Genomic DNA, 14,171 nt, shown 5'->3' on the forward strand with positions numbered 1-14,171 from the left:
CACTCCACGTCCGGCCATCCTGATGAGACGTAATATACCCACTAAGAGCATCTGATATCTCTCGGGGTGGCTACGCGCTGTACAGTGGGCCGCAGCCAGGGGCATTTTCAGATAGCGCAGAAAGAGTAGCGTCCAACTGCTGGATATCAATACGACTAGCTACGGATGATAATGGTCGAAAGACAGAGATCGTCTAAATCGTACGGCGGGCGACGGCGATGCCGTTACCTGGACTCCCGAATCTCGCGACAATGAGAAGAGGCGCGTGCCGTGCGAGCGTGCTTTTCCATTCGAAGAGTTCATTCCTGTAAGTCGGCGGCGTGATTCTTACTACCAACCCTTGAACCTTGCGACTACATACCGATGGGTTCTTCGGGACTAGACAGGACCGAAAGGACGCAGAGGATGGTTCTGGAAGAAGGCAACGCGCATCCATTGACACCCAGCTACGGCAAGCGGCTCATCCCGCCAGGAGGGGCCGCTGCAGGTGAGCGGGGCGGGCTACCAAGGCCTTAGATCTTCAGCACGCCCAGCAGTCTTGGGAATTTTGCGTTTCGAGCTAGGCACCGCTTTCAATTCTAATTTGGCGGCGTAGGTTTCAGTTGGACATGTTCGGAGGTCCCCGGTGGATTAAGAAAGTGAGGCAGCCTGTCACAGGCGTGTAGAATGTGCATGGATCTCTTTGAAGGAGCCGCGATCTTGGGTTAATAGCCTGTGGTTCAAGCCTCCAGACGTGAGAGTTTTGACGATTGATGGATCTATGGCGAGTCCATCAGAACGGGTGGTTGTTATTGCAAAGAGTTCTCGTGCAAAGGGGGGATAGCCCTCTTTCTTCGATGTATGTAGGTGGTACAGTCTTTAGGGAGCAGCCTGCCAGCCTGCTCTCTCCCCCAGATCTCGATAAAATGTCCATGACGTTGTTGGGGAACCACTACCTAATTCCTTCCGTACATCTCCAGCGCAGCTTCAGACCTCCAATCCGTATCGAAATGCAGCGTCGCGACGACAACTATGCTCTTGTCGATGCGACTAGTCATTTGGGGTCGACAGATTTTGCAGCCCTCCGTGCGCCGTTATCATCTCAACGGAAAAATACGGCGAGGCGTCCCTGTCATATGTCGACAGGACGTTTAAATCGCTTCATCCCTTCGAAACGTCGACTCTGCTCTCCGCCTTCCGTTCCCGGGCCAGTCCTGTCTTTCCACATTTTTGATCATTCTTATTTCCGTCTCTCATTATTTTTCTATCTCACTATAGTCTATCCTTTCATCTTCGTCATTGAGATCGCCTTCCCCGTAGCTAAACCTCCCGCGGCCACTACGCATAATTCGGGGCCACGCGATCACGACCAGTGAAGCCTTCTCCCAAGCCAGTACACAGACATACCGTCGTAATCGCTGGCTAGTTGTTGTTTCCCAGGACACGGACCCACTCACCTTGCGGAACCCAGAGCTGCCACAAACTTCTGCCCAAAGGCTTTTTATCGTCCTCGTCTTGGCGGCCCATGTACTCCATCGGCGACATAGATCTTAATGGCTAGTCCGAGTGAGCTTTCAATCGAGGAACATTATGTCATCCAGGAATTGCTCAACAGACGCACTGCTCGCGAATGGAGTGAAATTTTCTCCCGCATCGATTCATCTCGTTCGTCAATCCACGACCAATCGAATGTATACGTGATAACTAACAAGAAGGCAACAGATACCATCTACACTCAGCTCTCCAGGCCGGAGTCTTTAATTTCGGTCCCATCGCTGAGATCCGATTCATCTCTGTCAGGGCGGTACCCTGCATCTAGTGCCTCGAGTGTCCCATCGTTTCGCCAGAGCTGCGACACAAGTGGTAGTGCTACATCGTACGCTTCACAAAGCCTACACAAATTACATCCTCAACATCCCTTTCCCCTCAATCCAGGCTCTGATCGGTTTGGCCCTAAGATCATCCTAAACGGTTCTCTTCCCTACAACGGAACCTCAGCGCTTCCAGCAACTGCCGCTCTAAGCCAAAGACCACTTGGATACGAAGATATCTTATGCTCCAGGGAATTCAAGAAGCCAAGTGAACCGACTACGATGCTCTTATTCTGCACATTTTGTGCTGAGCAAGGACTTCGAAAAACTTTCAAAAAGAAGGCGGACTGGAAAAAACATGAAAGTGTCTTTCATGAGACAGGGAAGGAGTGGCAATGTGAGGCTCCTCGATGCTTCCGAATTTTCGGCCGTGAGATAGATTTCAGCAAGCATCAAAAAGAACACCCGGAGGCTTCATCTCCCTGCAAGCAACTTCCAGAGAAGGTGGCATTTGGCTGTGGATTCAACAGCTGTGGATATGTGGCGTACCACTGGAACGACCGTTGCAATCACGTTGCCACATGCCAGTCTTTTTTGGAAGGCGAAGAGTGGGAATACTCAACAAAGATTCGAAACCTTTTGGCACAAAAGTCAATTCGTGATGAGTGGAAGACAATTCGCAATGAGACCTGTTCTAGGTTACATATAGATCACAAAAGCTTGCGATGGACTCCAGAGACCTCCACAGCACTTAGAAGGCAGCTCGAGTGCAACCAGTTTGGCTCTCTGAATCGCTTCTTGTTGGAGGCCGTCGAGCTTGGACAAGGCGCATTGCTGTTGACAGACACTTTTGTTCCACCTAAAGCTCAATCTACTACAGAACGACAAACACCAGATGCCCTAGGCTCTCATGCGCAGTTCGCCACCATTGGTCACCATAATCAAGGTAGCTTTGAACCAGATCCATTCCTTCTACAAGAGGTGGACATTACGCAGCACACCAACCTTGACACGCCCTTAACTTCATATTACACGGACAATATACGCGGTAATGGAGCACCGACGCATTCCCCTCCTCCCAACACCGAACCTTCTTGCAATCGGATGAGCTACGTAATGGACGAAAATGCCTCCCTCCTTTTTGGGCAACCGCCGACCACATTGGAAACATCAACTTCCCAGAGTCCGGCCACCGAACTCCAGGATCGCCAACGTTTGACGATATGTCCGTCATTACCCCAGGGCCGCCTTCTTATATGCCCGCCGAACAATATCCCTCGTGGGTCAAGTCTTTAGAGCATCAGCAATCAACCGAGCAGTCAACCCAGCGGTCAACTCCCACCCGACGACTCGCCAAGCGAGTCAAGAGCATAGGGAACTTGTCGTTCAGGAAGCCGCAACAGTTTTACGAGGCTACCAACCACGACATTCCGGATCTCCCCCTAAGAGCTCATTTCCCAAACGCTAATTCGACGAGCCCACGCTGGACGGATGGTAATCGCCCTGATCTTAGCGGCAACCTTAATTTCCAGTGTTGATGATAACAAATTCGAGTGTACTTCATTCATTGCATGCCAACCTGGTCTCATATTTTTTCGATCCATTTTGCGCTTTCTCCGCCCGTTGGACTTTCTTATGCGATCATTGCTTTTTATGATTCCATGAAGTGGTGCCATGCGTTCAACTTTGTCGATGACAACTCAACTTGATACCTTCCTTTCTCGGGCTCTTCAGCTTTTATTCTTTTAATCATCTTTCCTCTTCTTCGACTCGCTCTAGACTCTGGACTCTGGTAGGACCATCTGAGGTGATCTGGCCTGCAATTTTTCATAGCAAGGAGTTTATTATCGGTCAATCAAAAGTATAGGACATGGGATAGGGTAGCTTGGAGATAGGGCACATGTACGTTTGGAGCAAGAGGCCCTCGGCATTTATGAATTGGGAATGTGAAATGAGCATTCACGCTTTCACGCATTTAGCACGAACAACAGGCTCTCACTCGTTCGAGTCATGGAGTTTTTTGATGAGTGCAGGATGACTTGGTGTCTTGACTATAACACTTTAATAATACACTGCATGGAATTAAAGGGCCTATCTACAAAATACAAACCACGTCATTCCATACACCAGCTCGTTCTGGGATGTTTTGTTGCGCAACTCCTTCCAATTTTCTTGTGGAATACACTGCGCGTGGAAACAATATTTACTGGACAGAGACTTTACTATTCTGCTTGCTAAATAATACGCTTCCCATGTTAGAGTGGAGAGAGAGGGCAGAGAATGAATAGAAATAGATCGGGATCGTATAGTCAAGGGTGGAACGGGAAAGAGCGAACGAAGGGAAGCGGACTTTATTCCCGCGACGAAAGCTGCAGCCGACGCGAGGCATTGTTCTCGATTCACAATCCTGGGCCGCCTTATGGATAATCAGTATCTGTCCTTGATAGTGTTGTCCCAGCTTTGGGCCGCATGCTGGAGACATTTTTAAGTCGGGTCCAGAGATCATGTGCCCGCCATTCAGAAGTTCATTTCCTTCAATCGTATAGTATGACTGAAATAAATCAAACTTGATCATATTTGCCCTTTTGTTCCTTTACAGTGATTATAGTCCTTGATTTTCTTAACCAATGGAAACACCCTCAGATATACAGGTCTTGGCAGTGATTACGTACGCCAATTCGCGAGCGAAAGGACAGCAACACCGTATGTCGAACATGGAGCAATAGCCAAGCAACCAACATCGAATTCTTTTTCTTCTCCCACAATGAGGTGGCTCCAGTTACTTACGGCTTCTCTACTGCCTTTCACTGCGATTGCAGCGAAGAAAGCCCCCAAAGACCGCTACCAGGACTTCCGGACCAAATCGCTCTCCTCTACACCTCTGAAGCTCGACGATGCCTCCTACAGCAAATTGACGCAAGCACCGAGAGACTATGCAGTCGTAGTGCTTCTCACAGCTTTGGAGACTCGGTTCGGCTGCGTGCTATGCCGTGAGTTCCAACCGGAATGGGAGCTTCTCGCGAAGAGCTGGACGAATGGCGACAAGACGGGGGAAAGCAGAGTGTTCTTTGGAACACTAGATTTTGCGGAGGGCAGGAACACGTTCCAATCCGTATGAACCTTCTTCATTTGAGAGGTCGCTCTTGCTGATGTGATGCGATAGCTTCAACTCCAAACTGCTCCGGTCATCCTCATGTTCAATCCCACCACTGGAGCGAACGCGAAGGCGGACGCTCAGCCTTCTCGATTTGACTTCACAGCTGGGTATGAAATCACAAATTCGATTGCTCAAAATTTCTGGTGTACTAATAAGCTGCGCAGACCCCAAACTGCCGAGTCAATCCACGCCTGGGTTTCACGACATCTGCCTGAGGGCCCCAAACCAGCCGTCAGCCGGCCCATCAACTACTTTAAGATAATCTCTGTGACCACTGCTATTCTCGGATTGATCACGCTCGTCACCGTCACGGCTCCCTACATGATTCCTCTTCTGCAGAACCGCAACCTGTGGGCAGCCCTCAGCTTGATCGCAGTTCTTCTTTTCACCAGCGGACACATGTTCAATCACATTAGGAAGGTCCCATACGTGTCAGGAGATGGCAAGGGGGGCATCAGCTACTTCGCTGGCGGGTTCAGCAACCAATTCGGCATGGAGACCCAGATCATTGCCGCAATTTGTACGTTTCTCATAATTCCGAACGCATGGACGTTGGCTGACTGTGAACTACTCTAGATGGCGTGCTGTCTTTCGCTACGATTTCCCTCGCATTGAAGGTTCCCCGGATATCAGACGCCAAGGCACAATCCTTTGCTGTCTTCTTATGGAGCGGTGTGATCTTTGGAATGTACAGCTTCCTAATGAGTGTCTTCAGGATGAAAAACGGTGGCTACCCATTCTTCCTGCCACCGTTCTAGTGGCTTTCGTGGCATGAGTCATGTACTACGATTGCTTTAGCGCACTCGCGCACTCTTGTCAGAGCCCGTATCCCTTCATTGTATACTCAGCTGGCTCCTTTCGTCTAGGAATCATCGTGGTTGGGACGCCAGAAGGCCGGCTTCAATGGGGACAGGTGCGTTAGAATTCGGTGACGGTTGTAGAATAGCTATCGGCGTTACACGGTGGTCTGGGTAGCATCAGAAAAGTGTCTTTGGACGTGGAACGTCTCATGCGGTAGCATATATTCCATCAAAGTCCTGGATCATTGAAAAACTGGTACCTGGAACCCCTAAAAGATATCATGATACCACACGAGAACTTCGAACCCTGCACCTCGATTCAACTTTTAGTCCTACTTCCTTTGGTACCTCCGCTCCATGACTCCTTCTATCTTCCTTGTCTTAGTCCGCCTCTAGATTAGGAACATCACTTAACGTCCGTTCCTAGTATGCTTTACACTTAGCTCTCGCCTCACCAAAACACTAAACACGCATGACAGTAGCATACCAAGCATGACACGGTGCTGAAGAACGTAAAGCTACTACTGTATTGCCGGAATTGTACACCCTATTCATAGCAAAGATCCCTGTCCCCAAACTCCATCCGCTTCCAGATCCTCTTCGACGCCAGGCCACTAACCATTAGCATCACGTGCACGCTTAGTCACTAGCGCTCTCGCTCAGCAGGTGTTGATATGATAGGTATATAAATGCGTTTCCCCTTCCTCGGTGCTCGATACTTTTCCACATGTGCAGAGCTGCCAAGATCTGCCTTTTGGAGATGAGCCCACGTGACGCTAGAATACCCAGTGCAGCGCCGAAAAGAAATGCGGAACCGCCTATGGGTTAGAACCCACTCAGCATAGTTGCTTCTACCGTTACATTCACGCAGCGTCACTTGCTCTGGACTCAACGAATGTTCAGCCTACGCTTTCTTACTATTAGGAAATCCACGCAACGTAGTTAGTTGAACAGTTATAGTTACGCGGGGTGGCTTCCTCTACCCTCTACGATTCTTCACTCTATTATTCATCCGTATTGGGAAATCCACGTAATGCGGTCGTTTCTGGGCTTGTATACACGCGGCGTTACTTCCTCTAGACTCTACAGTTTTCCACCTCACATATTCCCGTTTTAGGATAGCCACCTGCAAGACCGTTTTCCAGGCATTCAAACATGCTGGGTACTTCCTCTACACTCCGCACTCCGTCGATATCTGTTGAGATTTAGAAGCAAACACAGCGAATAGGGCACACACAGTGGAAACGTGGGCTTGTCAATTCATTTCAACATGAGAACCTCATCTCATCCCAGCGCCAACCGACCGACCTATCCGCACCCAGAATGCCCCCCATCCCCCTTCGTGATCATTACGGCCATGCGTGAGCCGCCCAATAACGCCCGCTACCCCGGCATGATACTCCTGAGAAAGAAGCATACTTAAGCAACCGCATGCACAACCTTAAAGCCCTCCCCAACCAGCTTCTGAATCTCCTCATCCTTATGCTGCAGCAGCCCCAACGCGTATGCAACATCATTCCACTGCCTCTCGCTCTCCGCTCTGGGCAGTCTCGCCGCCAACTTCGCAGCGAGCTGTTTAGCGTGTTTATCCTAGGAGTGCATGTTAGCAGGAGTTTCTCCATGAATACCCGGGATGGGAGCGCTGCACATACCTTTTCGATAAACCCACTCAAGAACTTCACAATCCGCCTAAATGCTTCCTCATCCAATGCCCCATCCGCACTCAACACACTAAACATATCCACAAACTGGTTGTACACCGCATTATCCTTCGTCGCCAGCTCAGAGAAGAACATGCGCGCCATGTCCGCAATCTTCTTGTCCTCGTCCTCGAGACACTTCGCCATCTCCCCTAGTTGCCCCTTGACCTTGACCTGTCCGGCGAGGATCAAGAACGTGAGCGTCATGAGACACGTGCGCTTCACGCTCGCGTCGCCGTCATTCAGTCGACGGTACAGGAAGTCGGTGTTCTCATCGATGAGGTGGTTGAAGCAGACGGCCATGTCGCCGAGGGCAACGACGAGATTGCTACGAACGACGGCGTCTTTGCTGCGTTCGAGGATGGTGAGGAGGAGGCCGAGGTTGTTTTCGCAGTACTCGGAGCTCACGCACATGAGTTTGGCGAGGCAGAGGGCGGCTTGGGCTTGGAGTGTTGCGTCGGCGTAGGTTGTGTTGTTAGAGCAAATGTCTGATACCATGGGGCCGAAGTTGGAGAGTAGGGACTGGGAGCCGTAGAGAAGCTCCCGTTCGCGGATGTGGGCTAGAGCTTCGGTGAAGTCATCTTCTGTTGTACCAGCCATGAGATCGAGCTCATCGGGTTCTTCAGGTGCAGGTGTGTCCTGTTTGCCAGCGGATTTCTTCTTCTTCTTTGTGGGGGACGCGTTCAGGGGAGGGGTTGCCTGGCGTGCTCCTGCGGTCTTCTCTTTCTCTGCTTTCCTTCTCTTGAAGTCCTGTTCGCAAAGCTCGAGATGGACAATCTGTTTGATGGCAACATGTCCAACAATGAAAAGTAGCTGCGAGAGAGCCATGGCGGGTTTCTGCTTCCTCGGTGGTGGTTCGATCTCCTGTGGCGCTTCCTCTTCCTCTGCTGGTGGTGACGGCATTTGGCTTGGTTCGTCGCCTTCTCCACTCGATGTAGGTCTCGAAAGAGCTCCACGCGATGTAGGTCTTGAAAAACTCTGAGGTTGGAACACCAATTTTGTCTTGCGCCTTAGGATCTCTGAGCATAGCGTGTCTGGGTGTTTGGAGAGAGCGTAAATTGCGCTGATAGCTTGCTCGGCAACTCCAAACCACTCGGGATCGTCCGATACAACCTCAGTCATAGCCGCTAGTCGTACTAGCACGGCGTGGTCGTTTGGCAGCTTGGCCGTCACTGGCGCCTTATTTGCCGTCTGCTTGCTCGTTGGTGCATTGATTCGGCGGAGTGCAATGCAGGTGTAGCGTGCAAGTCCGAGATCTCGTCGTCCCAATTCACCGAGACCAATGCGTAAGCAGATTCCCATCTCCTTGACCACAATATCCGGATCGGCAAGGGCAAGCATACCCAGAACGATGATAGCTCCTCGTCTTTGTCTCATTGAGATTTCCCGTTTCTGAATGCCGTAGACCTGCCAGAGTTTCTGTATTACCAATTCGTTGATCATTTTATCCTTCATCATAGTACTGAGGAGCTGTTCCAGGGATGTGAGCTCCGCGGGTGTATTGCCGAAGGTCAAACTGATCATGTTCTTGGCAATGTAGTTGGCGGAATTGTTCGTGTCGAAACCTGGGGGTGCAATGAAGTAAAGGTCTTTGTAGCACTCGATCAGATGAGTCTGAACGCCTTTGCCTTCGTCGCTGTTGCCTTTGGTCCAGATTAAGCGCAGCATTCTCTTGATGCCTGCCCCAGCGCTCTGGATGCCGTACTCATTGAGTATCTTAAAGTAGTCCATAGCCTCGATGACCTCACTCTTGTTCTTCGACGAGAGTAGCTGTGTGACAACCGGGGATGCTGCATCAACCACCTCGATGAACTTAAGTGCTTCAGTGTAGTATCGCCGAGTGAGATGCAACTTGTTGAGAGCTTCTGCCGTTTCAGCCTCTTTCTCGGCTTTTTTCATAGCCGATAACTTCTGTTCCTCTGTCATAGGAGCAGGCTCTTGTGCTGCCACGTTCTCAGCCTGCGTGGCGTCTGCCAAAAGAGTTTCGTCTACTGTGGGTTCCTCGTTCGCTGCTGTATTCTCTTGGAGCTCCTTTGGGGGTGTTAAAGCATCAATTTCCCCTTCAACAACGTCCAGTCGAGACTTCCATTCCTTGAATCCGAGTTGCCCACCATGCAAAACACCAAATGGGTGGGTGGAAATTAGCTTCCCGAGCAGCTTGATGGCGTTGCGTCTGACATTGCTACTTTTGTCCTCCAGACTCCTAGCAGCTAGCTCAGCTGCCATCTGTCTCCGCTTGGAGTACTTGGTATCCAGATCGCATAATTTGATGAAGACTTGAATGGCTCGGCATCGACAGTACGGGTTGACATCGAGGAAACGCTCCTCTAGCACGTCGAAGAAGGCGTTGATCTGGCCTTTGTGGTTCTCGCTCCTTTCTTCACCTTCTTGTTTGCTGAGCATAGTAATCAGATTGCCACACACCTCAATAATGGAGCACCGAAGAGTGTATGACTATCGAAGTTTGTCAGTCTGATACCTGCTTAACGACGCTCTGATTCACCTACCTCGCTGTCTAATAACTTTGCAAGTAATGTCATTTGTCTGATTACAAGCCCAGGGACAAGCTCGGAAATCCGGGTAACGAAAGTTGATACTGATTTGGGCCCCTTGAGATCATTGCTGTTGAACTCCTTGTTGCTCAAATCCCTTAGGACTTCTTCGGTCAGCTGAGGGTAGTCGTATTGCTCTGCTAGAATCTGAAGAAATTCCGCCATCGGTTCCGACAGGTGCTCGAAGTAGGAGAGGTTTTGTATGATGGACGTTTGTGCTCCTGTATGCTAGTCAGCGTTTGCCAGGAAGATATCGGAAGGAATAATACCGAAAGCATGTCCATGATGTTTCACTGCAATACACAGTACTTTGAAGGCGTGCATCCGAATGGCCGTGTTTTTGACACGAGCCTCGCTCTCCAGAACTAGGTAAACCGGGCGTGTGAACAAGCTGATAAATGTGTCCCGCTCCGACGTAGTCATGAATATCTTGGCCAGTTTCAACTTCATCACCTTACTCATGACATCGAGTGCAGTTTGCAACTGAGCTGACGAGTCCCAGGCTGCATCTTTGTTCGCCCCAGCTTTTGACTTTGCGCCCTTGCCGCCGCGCCCTCTCGCTGCGGGCGCAGAAGCAGACTTCTCTGCGGCTCTTGTCTCTACTGCAGTAACCGACCATTGTAGTAGGAATCCGAACACCTCCAGAAGTTGTTTATGGTGCTGAATCGTCTCCTGCTCGTCCGCTTCAAGATCGGCGTGGGTTACGTCGGCTTGGGCGGAGAGACCAGAGACGACAAGATCGAGGATTTTGGTAAGAGCGGCTGGGGGTATTTGAGAAGAAGTTCTAGATAGGCGGAACAGCGCACAGTCAGGATCTACTAGGTAACGCTTAACGTTTGGTAATGAAATGGGAGCGCACTTGAGGAGGAATTGCAGGGTATCAAAGTTGGAGCTGCGCGTAATCGCGTCAGGATTTTCAGCGACAGCATCGACAACGGGATTCAGTGCGGAATTGACAAGGGCAGCAGTAAGGGATTCGGGGTCGTGTTCGCAGTCCACCAGGTCCGATGCGGCCTCGGGGGTGGATATTGCAGCAGGATCCGAGAGGTAGTGCTTGAGCGCGTCGTTAATGTCAAAGTCGATGCGCGCGTCCATGGTGGCGGAAGAGCATGAAAGGAGCGGTAGAAGTGAAGAAAAGGCACAGTGTTGATGAAGAATATCGCGGCGGAGAGGGGGACAGTTTGGTGTTTGTCACCGTGTTGTGATTTGCCCCGAAGCGGTCAAGCGCCGTTTCGCGAAACCGCAGACCGCGAACGCGACTTCCGCAATTGCAGCCCGCAACAACCATTTATAGGACAGTATGGCCAAGGCAAGAACATTTAGGACTCAGTCTGAACAGCTCAGCCATCCCTCAAACCACATTCTGCTCAAGGGACAGCAAGACCACGACGAAGACCCCCATCACGACGACGGCGACGCGGCTTCAGACGAAAGCCGGGGTCCGCTGGAAGAGAGTGGCCGCACCATGTCCGATAGCAGTGATGAGGAGGTGGAGGAGTCTGTTGCTGAGGACATCCAGCGCTTTGAGGACAGCTTCAGGGGCATTACCTCCAAATACCGCCTCATCAACCGCATCGGAGAAGGTGATACCCCTCCATTGGCCCGCGTTATGCAGGCACCGCGCGGAGGCAACTCGTGCTAACGAACATTCACAGGCACCTTTTCGACGGTTTACAAGGCCGGTATGTATTGACGCATTGATCTCCGTTGCAGTTCTAACAGCTCTCAGAGGATCTCCAATACTCCAAATACAGCAATGACTGGGACGTCGAAAGCGGTCCCCGGAAGAAGGCTCGTTTTGTGGCTATCAAAAAGATCTATGTCACGAGCAGTCCCATTCGGATATTCAATGAACTGGAACTGCTTCACGACCTCAAGGATTCTGATTCAGTGTGCCCGTTGATCACCGCATTTCGCGACCAGGACCAAGTCATTGCCATTCTTCCGTACTTCCAGCACCGCGATTTTCGAGAGTACTTCCGCGACATGTCCTTTTCCGACATGAGACGCTACTTCCAGAGTTTATTCACTGCCCTCAGTGCCGTCCACGCTCACGGAATCCTTCACCGCGACATCAAGCCCACAAATTTCCTCTACAACCCTGTAGAGGCCCGCGGAGTTCTTGTCGATTTCGGGTTGGCCGAGCGAGAAGGGACCGACCATCACCACTGTCCATGCGAGCTTTCCAGCGACCAGAGGCGTTACAAAATCGAGCACAGCGTTCATGCTGCCACCCAGGCCAGCGCCCCTAACATGATTCCCACGTACCCAAAGAACGATTCCAGAGGAAGCCGGCGTGCCAATCGAGCTGGAACACGTGGATTCCGAGCACCAGAGGTTCTCCTCAAATGCACTGCGCAGACCACGGCACTAGACATGTGGAGTGCAGGTGTAATCCTACTGACGTTTCTCTCCCGTCGTTTCCCTTTCTTCCACAGTGCTGATGATATTGATGCACTGCTCGAAATCACCAACATCTTCGGGAGGAAGAAGATGAAGGAGACATCTCTCCTTCACGGCCAGGTGTTTGAAACCAACATCCCAAGCTATACCGAGAGCGGTCATGGCTTTGAGAAGATCATTCTCTGGTGCACAAACCGCCATGGCAAACACGACAACGGCGAGAAGATCAGGATGGTTGGGGAAGAAAGGGAGGCGCTGGTGTTCATGGAAAAGCTGCTAGAGTGTGACCCCAAGAAACGTATGACGGCTGACGATGCCCTAAACGACCCCTTTCTCGCAATCCTCGGAGAGGAAACCGCTGGAGAGGAGACGGATGAAGACGAAGACATGGCTGAGCTTGTCGAATCATAAGACGGAATTCAATTCAAGGCGTACCGCGCACGCATCATGTATGGGATGGCCTTTCGGTTGGCGCATAGGAGGTTTCGGTTCAGAGATACCACGAGCATGGCTGGAGTTCAATGTTGTTATGGTGCATTGCAGCTTGTAGATACTGGCATTTGCGTGGTCTGTTTCTGTTCATCTGGTGCATTCAGCGGACATATTGTATTACTAAGATACCCTTACATTTTGACTAAAGAATTTAAGTTATCAAAAGCTTTAGCAGAGCGCGATATAGGATAATTGAAAGCCATTCGTTATCGATTTTACATTTTTACAATTACATCTGAGATACAATACGCGAGTTCTCCTATGCACCAAAATGCCAGCCCTCCGGTATCATACAGGTCACCTCTCATATCAGAAGTCATCAACGCCCTCTATGAATTCCTCTACATCCCCTTCAACTCTCCGCCCCCTTCCCAGCCGCTTCCTTCTCTCTCTGCGTCCTAATAGCCGCCCTCTCCCCATCCGTCAAGTTCCGCTTCTCCATCCTCTTCTCCTTCGCAGACAACCCACTCCGCACCGCCGGCTGCCCCTTCATCGCCCGCGCCCTCTCCTGCTCCGCCAATGCCTTAATCTTCCGGGTCGCCTCCTCTAAACTCGGTAATGGCAGCCCCCGCGCCTCCGCCTCCTTTACCCGCGCCGCACTCGCTGCCCTACCCCTCGCCGCCTGCCGCACATCCTTCTCGATCCTCTTCTGCGCGCGTATAGCTAGGAGCTCCGCGGCTGTAGGCACGGGCGGGCGCGCTTCGACGGGGGGGCCGAAGGGCGCGATGATGGCGGCGACGACGTGGCGGATGTTGCGCGAGGTGCGGAAGCCGGAGGCGATGCGGACGACGTCGCCTTCGCGGAGGGAGGAGTTGGGGTCGGAGACGAGGTGGGTTGTTGAGGAGGCGAAGTGCTGAGACAGTGATTAGTATGGTGGGAAGGGTTGGGGGGGTGGGGATGAGGCACTTTTCGGATCTTCTTGTTCCATTCTTGCTGGGCGATTTGGACCTTGACGGCTTTTTGCATCTTGCCTGCCGAGACGACGACGCCGGTTATTTGGCGCGAGGCGAGTGGGGGGGCCATGGTGGCCATTTGATGATGCGGTTGAGATGTGGGTGTATGGGGAGCTTCGGGAGGGGTTTGAGAGTGCCGGGACTCTAGGATATGAAGAGTTGAAATGAAGAGTGATAGGAGGAGACTCTGAATCCAGGAGATTGGGAATTCAGAGGACCAGAGTGCGGAATTGACTCGATGACGGTCTCAATGCCGTTCCGCGAACAATCGCGGAGGTGAGGATAAATCGACCCCTGCCCGCGTTGCCGAAGAAAGTCCGCGCC

General features: G+C 51.4%; 5 protein-coding genes across 5 annotated transcripts; 3 read left to right on the forward strand and 2 right to left on the reverse strand.

Moving 5' to 3' along the window:
* Positions 1–1,395: 1,395 nt before the first annotated feature.
* On the forward strand, positions 1,396–3,159 carry BDZ99DRAFT_71997 (uncharacterized protein). Its single transcript, XM_033728847.1, has 2 exons — positions 1,396–1,644; positions 1,702–3,159. The coding sequence occupies exons 1-2, from the start codon at positions 1,533–1,535 to the stop codon at positions 3,084–3,086; spliced, it is 1,497 nt and encodes a 498-aa protein (XP_033575010.1). The 5' UTR covers positions 1,396–1,532; the 3' UTR covers positions 3,087–3,159.
* Positions 3,160–4,554: 1,395 nt separating this feature from the next.
* On the forward strand, positions 4,555–5,705 carry BDZ99DRAFT_391571 (uncharacterized protein; the record flags this gene model as incomplete). The annotated part of the gene is made up of 4 exons (XM_033715735.1): positions 4,555–4,902; positions 4,954–5,054; positions 5,112–5,467; positions 5,524–5,705. 4 exons carry the CDS (start codon positions 4,555–4,557, stop codon positions 5,703–5,705), a joined length of 987 nt encoding a protein of 328 aa, XP_033575011.1.
* A 1,077-nt stretch (positions 5,706–6,782) lies between these two features.
* Positions 6,783–11,094, reverse strand: BDZ99DRAFT_447186 (uncharacterized protein; the record flags this gene model as incomplete). Its single annotated transcript, XM_033717997.1, has 4 exons — positions 6,783–7,337; positions 7,400–9,901; positions 9,955–10,220; positions 10,269–11,094. 4 exons carry the CDS (start codon positions 11,092–11,094, stop codon positions 7,167–7,169), a joined length of 3,765 nt encoding a protein of 1,254 aa, XP_033575012.1. The 3' UTR covers positions 6,783–7,166.
* Positions 11,095–11,291: 197 nt separating this feature from the next.
* Positions 11,292–13,097, forward strand: BDZ99DRAFT_420829 (kinase-like protein). The gene is made up of 3 exons (XM_033716934.1): positions 11,292–11,582; positions 11,655–11,681; positions 11,729–13,097. The coding sequence occupies exons 1-3, from the start codon at positions 11,300–11,302 to the stop codon at positions 12,811–12,813; spliced, it is 1,395 nt and encodes a 464-aa protein (XP_033575013.1). The 5' UTR covers positions 11,292–11,299; the 3' UTR covers positions 12,814–13,097.
* BDZ99DRAFT_464945 (nucleic acid-binding protein) lies at positions 13,085–14,110 on the reverse strand. Its single transcript, XM_033720440.1, has 2 exons — positions 13,801–14,110; positions 13,085–13,747 (listed from the first exon to the last, which is right to left on the reverse strand). The coding sequence occupies exons 1-2, from the start codon at positions 13,915–13,917 to the stop codon at positions 13,247–13,249; spliced, it is 618 nt and encodes a 205-aa protein (XP_033575014.1). The 5' UTR covers positions 13,918–14,110; the 3' UTR covers positions 13,085–13,246.
* Positions 14,111–14,171: the final 61 nt, after the last annotated feature.

This window comes from Mytilinidion resinicola (assembly GCF_010093595.1).
Source record: "Mytilinidion resinicola strain CBS 304.34 unplaced genomic scaffold BDZ99scaffold_13, whole genome shotgun sequence".
Lineage (NCBI taxonomy): Eukaryota > Fungi > Ascomycota > Dothideomycetes > Mytilinidiales > Mytilinidiaceae > Mytilinidion > Mytilinidion resinicola.

Coding starts and splice junctions, on each gene's coding strand:
- BDZ99DRAFT_71997 (XM_033728847.1), top strand. CDS start 1,533: ATGGCTAGTCCGAGTGAGCTTTCAATCGAGGAACATTATGTCATCCAG. Junction 1,645..1,701: donor CTCCCGCATCGATTCATCTC/GTTCGTCAATCC, acceptor AGAAGGCAACAG/ATACCATCTACACTCAGCTC.
- BDZ99DRAFT_420829 (XM_033716934.1), top strand. CDS start 11,300: ATGGCCAAGGCAAGAACATTTAGGACTCAGTCTGAACAGCTCAGCCAT. Junction 11,583..11,654: donor CATCAACCGCATCGGAGAAG/GTGATACCCCTC, acceptor GAACATTCACAG/GCACCTTTTCGACGGTTTAC. Junction 11,682..11,728: donor TTCGACGGTTTACAAGGCCG/GTATGTATTGAC, acceptor AACAGCTCTCAG/AGGATCTCCAATACTCCAAA.
- BDZ99DRAFT_464945 (XM_033720440.1), bottom strand. CDS start 13,917: ATGGCCCCCCCACTCGCCTCGCGCCAAATAACCGGCGTCGTCGTCTCG. Junction 13,748..13,800: donor GGAACAAGAAGATCCGAAAA/GTGCCTCATCCC, acceptor TCACTGTCTCAG/CACTTCGCCTCCTCAACAAC.